Source organism: Aspergillus fumigatus, chromosome 8 (genome assembly GCF_000002655.1).
Source record: "Aspergillus fumigatus Af293 chromosome 8, whole genome shotgun sequence".
NCBI classification, from domain to species: Eukaryota; Fungi; Ascomycota; class Eurotiomycetes; order Eurotiales; family Aspergillaceae; genus Aspergillus; species Aspergillus fumigatus.
The window spans coordinates 776,493-787,061 of NC_007201.1; the positions used below are offsets into that span (position 1 = coordinate 776,493).

Sequence of the window (10,569 nt, forward strand, 5' to 3'; positions counted from 1 at the left end):
AGGCTTAGTATAAGTTATGTTATGCTAAACATGTATCATACACAGGGAAATTTATTTATGGTTTAACACCTGCTGACCTCTTTTCCGCCGGACCACGGCGACCTTTCTCTAAACCACGCCGAGCTGCAAGCCCATGATAAGGTAACCTGGCTGATGTGGTCTTTACAATTTTTCCCAGAGCTGCCCTATGGTACATTATGTTGACCAAATCCTGCTCATATAGATTCAGTTGGTTGCGTGAGCAATGAAGTTATAAAGGTGGTATGTGTAAGTCATATCAGCAAGATGTTCAGTACTACCTCACTGTGTGTGGAGTATATGACCCTGCAATGAGATATATAATATTAACACTATATTCTTCAGTTAATCTCAGGGCTTGGTTCTTTTTCACTCATGTAAAACACTTATTTCTGGTTCTACAAAGCCACACGGGGCGAGGCGCTGTTACTCACTCAGAGAAGTAAACATGTAGTACCTTGGCTGCTTCGTTACATATTCAGATAGCTTCAAAATAAGGAAGAGTTCACTTTTCACCATGGCAAAGATAACGAAGGCAACCTTTGTTGTCGGACTATTGATAAATAGGCCAGGTACTAAGTACAACTACTGAGAATCATACTGCCCTCTCAGTCTCCCTAGAGCCTGACACAGCCTGTGTCTAAGATTGTATTGCTGGTATTATTGGAGGCTGTCACATCATTGGTTCAACCCTTCTTTCATTGTTCAATTACAAGTACAACCACGTTTGACTGGTACCGTCTGCTAATGACTATTCAAGGAATGTATACTCTGTCAGAAAACTGATGAACCAAGGCAATATCTACTCCAGAGTAAAAGGTATGAGTAAAGTATGGAGTGCAGATTACCAACAACCTCTTTAGCCTTTTGGTAGACCCCGATCTAATTTTCCTTGCCTTCCTTAATATCCCACTAGTACTCCAGAAGGATGCGGTGAGACTCCATGTGACCCTACGGCCGGGCTCCGTATTAATCAGTAGCACAAGATTTTCTGACAAGAATTTGGAAGAGTTCCAGACCCTAAGGTATAATTGCAGACAGGTTATCCCTGTTTTCAGTCAACCCTTCCCTGACACCCGCACAGTCAAAATGGATAATGCGCATGACCTACAAGCTAGCACTCAAAACTCAACAGTCGACTTGAAATATGACTGCGATGAAGAAAACATACAACAGGCAGATGTTAACAGCTCTTTATCTGCAGCTGTGACAGATAGTCTTGAACATGTACTGCCGAGAGATAGAGAGATGAAGACACCGACATACGATTATGCTTACGAGAAGTCGATGAGCCACACAGAAGCAAAACTCTTCTACCAGCATCATCAATTGGTGTCACGAGGTGCCGACAGTGAGTCTGATCAGGGTTCCGGCCTCAGCGGTAGGCGTTCTGCCTCTGGCATACTATCAATTAAAGCTCAGACGGAGGGGAAGCCCCAAACAGGCATCCTAGGCTCGAGTAATTCAACTCAGCTTGGCCCGCCTACTTCGGGATACGCCGAAAATATAAGCACCAGTGCTGGTCAGCGTCCACTGCGAGATGATGCAATGCATCATGAAAATCTAAATGAACAAGGATCATCTTATATGCAATTCACCACTGAGGTTCCAGGTGCTGTCAAAAGTGCCATGAATATGACGGGCAGCGGCACGGTTGCATCGGAATTAAACGTCATCTACCGCAAGATTCGCGGACTACTTGAGCGACGTGCCGAATATATCAGACTGTCATCACAGGGTCCTGGGGATAACCCCAAAGATCGTCCCGATTGGAGGATTTACCCTCCCCCGCCAGAACCAGCCTGGGATGCTGATGGAGAGAATGGGAATCAAGGATCCTCTGCTGGTGCTGGAACCAAGAAAAGAAAGATGGGCCAGGATATTGGTGAGGACTTCGACATGGCTGAATTAATCCCGCTCCCGGGAGAGTCAAGTTGGACATTCAAATTGGATGAAAATAGTGTCTACCAAGTGTACGAAAATCTCGAGGCTGCAAATGCGAACAAGCCTACCATCAGAATACCTTCACTGCGTGATTTTTATATGGACCTCGACGCAGTCATAGATGTATCTACAGACGGACCAGCCAAGAGCTTTGCGTTTAAACGTCTTTCTTATCTGGAGGGCAAATTTCAGCTCTACACGCTGCTCAATGAATATCAAGAGATTGCTGACAGCAAAAAGGTACCACACAGAGACTTCTACAATGTCCGGAAGGTCGACACTCATGTCCATCACTCGGCTTGCATGAATCAGAAACATCTCCTCAGGTTCATCAAAAGCAAAATGAAGAAATCTCCTGATGAAGTTGTATTATTCCGGGATGGTAAACATCTAACGTTGAGAGAGGTTTTTGAAAGTATAAACCTAACAGCCTATGACCTAAGCATTGATACGCTGGATATGCATGTATGTATCATTCCCACAAGTCTCTTTCTATAACTCTCCTTCTCATCAATTTGCAGGCGCATACGGATTCCTTCCATCGCTTTGACAAATTCAATCTCAAATATAACCCCGTCGGGGAGTCAAGGCTACGCGAGATCTTCTTGAAGACGGACAATTATATTAAAGGTCGCTATCTGGCCGAGATCACAAAAGAGGTCATCTCAGATTTAGAGTCCAGCAAATACCAAATGGTGGAGTGGCGCATATCAATTTACGGAAGGTCAATTCAAGAATGGGACAAGCTCGCTGCTTGGGTCGTTGACAACAAATTATTCTCCCCAAATGTGCGCTGGCTAATACAAGTTCCTCGGCTTTACGACGTCTACAAAGCAAGCGGCATGATGGAGAACTTCGAGCAAGTCATCACAAACGTTTTCCAGCCATTATTTGAGGTGACCAAAAATCCGAGCAGCCATCCCAAACTTCATATCTTCCTCCAGCGTGTGGTCGGCTTCGACAGCGTGGATGACGAAAGCAAAGCTGAGCGCCGGCTGTATAGAAAATACCCCATTCCTAGAGAATGGAATACAAAGCAAAATCCTCCATACAGCTATTGGATTTACTTCATGTTCGCTAATATCGCGTCTTTGAATTTCTGGAGAAAACAACGTGGCTTTAACACCTTTGTTTTAAGACCTCATTGCGGTGAGGCTGGGGATCCAGATCATCTTGCAGTTGGTTTTCTCTGCTGTCACAGCATCAGTCACGGAATACTGCTTAGAAAGGTCCCTCTACTGCAGTATTTGTTTTACCTCGATCAGATTGGGATCGCGATGTCCCCGCTCAGTAACAACGCGCTATTCCTCACATACGACAAAAATCCGTTTGCCAATTTTTTCAGGCGTGGCCTAAATGTATCCTTGTCAACGGACGATCCCCTTCAATTTGCGTTTACCAAGGAGCCGTTGATTGAAGAATATTCGGTTGCTGCACAGATATACAAATTCAACGCTGTGGACATGTGCGAGCTCGCAAAACATTCAGTCGAGCAAAGCGGTTTTGAACTGTCATTGAAGAAGAGATGGCTTGGTGCGAACTGTTCTCTCCGTGGGGTCGCAGGAAATAATGTCGCAAAAAGCAATGTGCCAGACATCCGGGAGCAATTCAGACATGAAACTTTACTTGGGGAACTTGCCTTGTAAGTTATTCTCGTGCTTGCAGTCCACCATTCAGACATATTAGGGCAAAAATAGAACTTGCTGACGTACTAGGATCGAACAATATTCTGATCGTCACATTGACTGTCCAACTAGGCGGCCAATCGTCCCCGCCACAGGCAGTCAACTAGAAGCACCGTCACGGATTTCTCTGGGTCCAGAGCAAGGACACTCAGGCCATTGTAAGTCCAAACGCCACGGACCCGAGACCTCGCTTTTACGTGTCCTGTTCGAAGATGTTGGGGTCTTGATCGCCTCATTATCATTGTTCAGTGGCCAATTTGCCCGTGTCCATATGGCCGTCCCCTTTGTCCATCGGGCGCTTGTTTCAGTGTACGATCTTAGTCTCTGTTCAATCCGATAACTAATGATGGACATGCAGCACAGTCTCCCACTAGCTCGGTCTTACCTGAGCTTCGATGCGACACCAGTGACGCTGAGCTTCTTCGAAACCCCTGCTCCTCAGAAACCACCAGGGCCGGCGACTCTGCCAACTCACTCGGGGTTACCCATCCCTTAGGGCAAGCGGCAGCTTCCTCGGGGAGTCCACCAGAGCACCGAATTTTCCCTGGTATTGTCCACGAGAGAATCCGGAGAGATAATTCCAACATCAATAATGACAGCTGAAGGTTATTCGAAAGTACAGGCAGAAGACATCGGTCAGCTCAATGCTGGTGCCTCAAAGATCCGAAATAAAAAATGCCACTATCTGTTCCCGCCTACAATTTTCATGACTCTGAAAGGACATGGTTGAAGTTAGCCATCCGCATCTTAAATATTGATATAATCTTTAGTTCAAGCCTCGTTGATTGTGACTGGATACTAGGGGATTACTATCTACTCTCTGTACTATCCATGTGGCTTAATATGTTATTGAAAATATTTAACTTACGGAAAATAGCTATGAGGCCAGGGTTATAAGATTCCTTGTGTCCGCCGGCTAAGGGACTGAGGGACTCTGGTGAAATATCAATGCGTGATGCTGGATACTGATATGTAGGTAGCCAGGAATACACAATACAACAGATCACTAAAGTCTCATGGCGCTGAAGGAGCTAAGAAGGACGGACAGGAATGCCTACAGGTGACCTGTGTTATTTTGAAGATATGTACTATGTTCACCAAAGGTAGTACATGACATTGTGGAATGGTAAGTCACATACCTCCCTCTGTATACATAGTTAACACAGATATTCCAAGCTATAAAAACGATCAAGAAAGGGCAGAAAAAGCTGCGCTATATCACTGATATTTATTGGTGTTGAGCTAAATTAGAGGTCATGACTCTGGGCTAGTATGTGCATGGACCGGGAACAATATTGTCAATATTAGTGTTCTCAATCAGAAGTTCACTAAACTGCCCAGCTCCCTCTCCTCTCAAGCACACCCCATGCGTCGTGATCATTATCATTATCAAAATCGGGTTGTGAACTTGCCCAGGCATGAATATATAAACGTAAGGCCACCCAACGGGCACCGGCCTGTCTAACGGCCGGCCCATTTGCTGAACCATCTTCATTGACTTGAAGGTAGCCCCTAGCAAGAGCAGATGTATCGCTCCTTCTGAGTTCCTTCACAGGGATGCCTGACACCCTGCTAAGCTCATGGTCATAGTAGCGTGCAACACACGGGTAACCTAGAGATAAGTAGTTGTAGATCTGGGTCACAAAATTATCGTCAACCCCAAAGCAGCAATCATGATGTTCGTTGTCAATGTCATGCCGTGATAATTCTCCTACATCTAATGCCAGATGATAAGAGTTAGAAGTAGATTGGTCCTGGTCCTGCTCGTCACTGCATACTTTAGATTGACACTCATTGTTGTTAGAGTGACGAGAATTGTCTGTCACGCACGGTAAAGATCTTTTGGATTGTTGAGTATGCTTGTAATTGCAACACGTTCCCTTCCAGAGACCAGTAGTTGCATCATCCTGCACATGACCAGGTTTTGTACACCAAAGGCCAAAATCATTGCGTACTCGATGTCTTGAATCGGTAGCACAGTCCCGCACAGATCCACTCTCACATATTGTCGCTTCGGGAGATAAACTCTGTGGGAATACAAGGTCATCGCCTAGCATAGGTGGACGCGCGAGATGCCTGGAGAGATCTGGCTCATACTTTCCTCTCCAACAGTCATTATCGATTCCACTGTAAAACTGACGAGGGTTGAATATTGCAGACGAAAGGCGTCTCCCCTTCGTACCCGCCATAGCACGATCCCTCATTTCGGCATCCTCCTTATGCCGGCGCATATGTTCAAGCTCCCACGGAAGATCGGCCGACGATTCCCGCCTTGATACATGTAGATGGCCGTTTTTCGAGTCCTCCTCGGAACATTCGTCTTCATCCTTGTCGATCGCAAAGTGATCCACAGGCTCATAAACTTGTTCATTGGGAAATGCTGCAAGTGCCTGCTCCTTCAGTTGACTTTCCACCGACTGACCTGCGAGAGAAAGAAAGTACTCCGCCATATGACCATCACGGCCAGTTTTACAACCGTTTTCGGCTTTTGAGTGATGAGCAGATACATTGGATGAAATGGAAGGAGATGCCGAGAACGACGGTGTGTCCGACCCCTCCGAGGCGTCACTGCAGCTGGAGGGGATTGCAGGGAGGTCTGGCACTCGAAATGAGTGGCTCCTTGACTCTTGGCGCTGTTGGAGACTAGAATATGAAAATTTAGATTCGATAGTGGCAGAGAAAGCATTTGAGTTCGCACAGGTGGAGGTGCCGCTTTGCGTTCGAGACACGTTGTCATACCCCTGTACAGGAGCTCCAGACAAAGTGTGCGACGTTTCCTTGCGGCGAAATGAACGTTTATTGGTCTCAACAAGCTGAGGTGCAAACTTTCTAGGGCATGATCTCATCTGAAGTACGACCTTCTCGGTAGCCGAACTCGAAACAGGGTAGGACAGTCGGTCTCCGTTCGTTTTGGTGTCAACTGAATTATGAAGTACTTCTTCCCTTATCGGCTGCCGCTGGGGAAGGCCAAAGGCCCGGTTGTCACTATCTTCTTTAATGTCATTCAATGTCCAGGAGTCGTCTTGCTGTCGTTGTGAACTCGTGAGATCGCCGGGTGGAACTGGCCGTGTATCTGCAATGAGTGTTCCTGCTGGCTTGCCTGATTGGAACTCCAGTTCCATGGAAGAGGCCTGCACTGAGGGGGTTGACTGGCGGTTGCGGGAACTGCGAGATGATGATTCAATCACATTAGGTAGAAATTTCCTGACCCTTTGGGGTGTTTTCTTCGTCTGCTCCGACATTCTTGATAATTTGATGATACAGTGTGTAGACAGTTCACATGGAGCTAAAGTGGTTTGCAACTACCAAGTGCTGCCCTGTCTAAATAAGATAACTTTGTGGGCAGATCGAAGGCAAGTGCAGTCTAGCCGTCAGGAAGGCATGGTTGCTGAATACATATGTCACTGATTGTCTCATCCAGGACAAGTCTCTTCTCTTTTTTATATATATTAGAAATGTATGATAAAGAGCACAAATCTACTCGGTAGATAGAGGTACAGCATCCTGACATTTTAAGATATGATATATGATCTAACTTTGTATAAGGCTGTCACATGATGTCAGTGTCTCTCCCTGGGATCCATCATCCATGATCCATCTCTATTCTCTGCTGTTCTCTGCTAGCCTAGTCACTACTTAAGGAACAGCCGAATAGGGTGATATAGTTCCTAGACCATATCTAATACTTGCCTGGGGCCTTCTGAGTACTGATTAGGTAGCCTTTTATTAATTATTATACTTACTAGGTATATGTCAAGGTACTGGATCGCAGGTAAATAGAAATAGTTTAATAAGGTAGTTGATACTTAGGCTAGCTATAATAATCTATATCTATCTATTCTAGTTACAGGGTAGACTAGTATAGGCAGGCTCTATAGATAGGATATAGTTTAAAGACCTTTAAATAAATTATAGAATTATATAATAAAGATATTCCTAGAATTATAATTCTTTCTTAGTAATACTAATTTTTATTTATAGCAGCACTATAATAGTACTCCCCTTCTTAGGATTAAGCTCTATTAAGACTATCTACTAGTTTAGATTTACTTAGATAATAGTAATAGAAATTAGCTATAATCTCTTATATATTTCTTTAGGTAATAGGTAGGTTTTTTAGTAGGATTATTATAGCCTAGCTATTTAATAATATACTTTAGATAAGGGCTTTATTAGCCCTAGTATTCCTAGTAAGAATCTAAGATATCCTTAATAATTTATTTTTCTAGGCCTTTAACTTCTAGTAGTAGTAGTAGTAGTTATTTTTATCTAAAAATAAGGTTTTTAGTAATAGGGTATAGTAAGCTAATATTAAATATAAAGTAAATATTTATAGAAGCTAATAAATTTAACTTATAAATATATAAACTAATAATCTTAACATAGAATAGCCTTAGATATTTTTAATTAAGCTTTTTCTAGGGGTATAGAGTCCTGATATTTTAGGTATCTAACTAAACTGGTTATTTTATATAATAATAGTAGGTAGGTCTTTAGTAGTAATTTATTTATTTCTTATAATAGGCTTAGGTAATACAGATCTAGGTATAGATATAATTAATAATATCTTATATTTTCTTTATAAAGGCCTTAGAATCTTTAGTAGTAGGGTAATTTATAGGCTAGATAGGTTTAAACCCTATATATAGATAAAACCTATAATTTATAAAGAAGGGTAAGATTCTAGTAGCTTTAAATTAGATAGAGTTTAAACTTAGCTAATAGTAACTAGTTAGCCTAATTATTTTATAGATAAGTAATATAAGTATATAGGTATTATTCTAGAATAGTATTTATTCTTTTAGTTTAGCTATTAGTCTTAAGATAATAAGTAATAAATAATAGATTCTTAATATCTAGATATTAGGTTAGGTGCTTCTAGAATATAGTAATAAACTAAGGGCTATAGTCTAATACTATTATTCTTAGTAGGCTATATAGCTTTTATATATAATAGATATATAATTAGGCTACATCTTTAGCATTATAAATAGTCTAATAGGGGATAAAGTATCTTATCTTTATAAGTTAATTAATAATAACTAGTATAGTATCATAGCCTTAACTAGGTAGTAGACTAGTAATAAAGTCTATTAAGATATCTTACTATAATTATTTAGATACTAAGAGTAGATATAGCACTCCTTAGTAGGCTTTATAAGATAGGGTAAATTAGTAGTAGGTATAGTAGTTTTAGATCTAGTAATTAATATATTAGTACATGCCTAGCTAGTAATATTCTTATACTATTAACTTATATAACTTATACTTTCTAGGATATCTAGCAGTAGGCTTATTATAGTATTCTTATAATAATTAGGCTCTTAGCTTATTATAGTTAAGGATATATAAGTATTTATAGTAGTATAGATAGCTTCCTTCTTATCTATAATTAGCTAGGGTAATCTTAGGGTATTGACTAGCATTCCTATCTAGTGCTTATAGGATAGACTATATAGTATTATCTGACTAATAGGCAGTATCTAGTAGTTCCTTAATAATACTAGGAGGGGGCTCTAGTTAGTCTAGTTAGTCTAGTTAGTCTAGTTAGTCTGTCTGAGCTAGTTAGGTAGATACTCTAGTAAGTTCCTTAGGTATTCTAGTAACTCAGGCTATTAGGTCTATAAAGTAAACTCTTCTTATAACTAACTAGCTATTTCTAGTTAGGTTTAGGTTAGTCTAACTCCTTATAATAGCTTCTAGTTTTACTAAGTTCTAAATTTTAGGGTTAAGGTTCTTTTTCTTTAGAATTATCTAGCCCTAGTATTATAACTATTTATCTCTCTCTTTAGAGAGATCTTCTAATCTTCTAGTTAGAGTATTAGGCTTAACTCCTTGCTTCCTAGGTTAATATATAATTTTAAAATTAAAGTAGGATAGGAATTTAGACTAATAGGCTTATTATCTATTAAATAGCTTAATAGATATAAATATTCTAGGCTATAGTAATTAGTTATAATTTTAATTAGTAATAGTATACCCTCTAGTTTTAGGGTGTTATTCTTTAAAATAGTAAATAATAGTAAGTAACTCTTTATTATAGATCTTATAATTATATTTAGTAACTAAAAGCTTTTTAAAAAAGAATATAATAGGGTGCAGGACTTCTTTATTATTATTCTAAAATACTATACTAGTAGATATATAATTAGAAGAGTTAGTCTTAACTATAATATCTTTTATCTAGTTAAATAGTTTTAAAATTAAGGCATTTATAAATACCTTCTTTAGGGTTTTAAAGCTTAATTTATAGGTTATAGTCTATATAAATAGGATATCCTTCCTAGTTAGGTTTACTAAGGGAGTGATAATTCTTAAGAAATCCTTAATAAATCACTAGTAAAAGTTACTAAAACTAATAAAGGCCTAAATATTAGTAATATAAGTTAGAACTTACTAGTTAATAATTATTTTTATCTTATTAGAATCTATATAGATGCTATCCTAGCTAATAATAATACCTAGGAACTTAGTTTTAGAGATAATAAATTTATACTTTTAGATTTTTATATATAGGCTAGCTTCTTATAGTTTCTATAAAATAAAGTAGATATAGATTATATACTTAGTATAGATCTTATTATAAATTAAGATATTATTAAGGTAGGTAATATAGAAGATATTAAGGTAATCTTATAAGATATTATTAATAAATTATTAAAAAGTTATAGGTACTTCTATTAGCCTAAAGAGTATTACTAGAGATTTAAATAAGTCTAGTTAAGTATAGAAAGCTATTAGGTATTCTTATCCTTTCTTAATATAGATATTATTAAATACTAAAATAATATTAATCTTTATAAAATATTTTATCCCTTTTAGGTTATTTAGGGTTTCCTTTATTAGGGGTAGTAGGTATTAATCTTTAATAATTATAGTATTTAGTATTTAGTAATTAATATAGATTTATATATCTTTATCT

General features: G+C 39.4%; 2 protein-coding genes across 2 annotated transcripts; one reads left to right on the plus strand and one right to left on the minus strand.

The window, feature by feature from the left end:
* The first annotated feature begins 941 nt into the window (after window positions 1-941).
* AFUA_8G02860 (uncharacterized protein) lies at window positions 942-4,661 on the plus strand. The gene is made up of 5 exons (XM_077805291.1): window positions 942-1,043; window positions 1,103-2,427; window positions 2,484-3,604; window positions 3,678-3,805; window positions 4,011-4,661. Exons 2-5 carry the CDS (start codon window positions 1,108-1,110, stop codon window positions 4,019-4,021), a joined length of 2,580 nt encoding a protein of 859 aa, XP_077661419.1. The 5' UTR covers window positions 942-1,043; window positions 1,103-1,107; the 3' UTR covers window positions 4,022-4,661.
* Window positions 4,662-4,674: 13 nt separating this feature from the next.
* AFUA_8G02870 (uncharacterized protein) lies at window positions 4,675-7,135 on the minus strand. Its single transcript, XM_741827.2, has one exon. The coding sequence runs from the start codon at window positions 6,887-6,889 to the stop codon at window positions 4,976-4,978; it is 1,914 nt and encodes a 637-aa protein (XP_746920.1). The 5' UTR covers window positions 6,890-7,135; the 3' UTR covers window positions 4,675-4,975.
* Window positions 7,136-10,569: the final 3,434 nt, after the last annotated feature.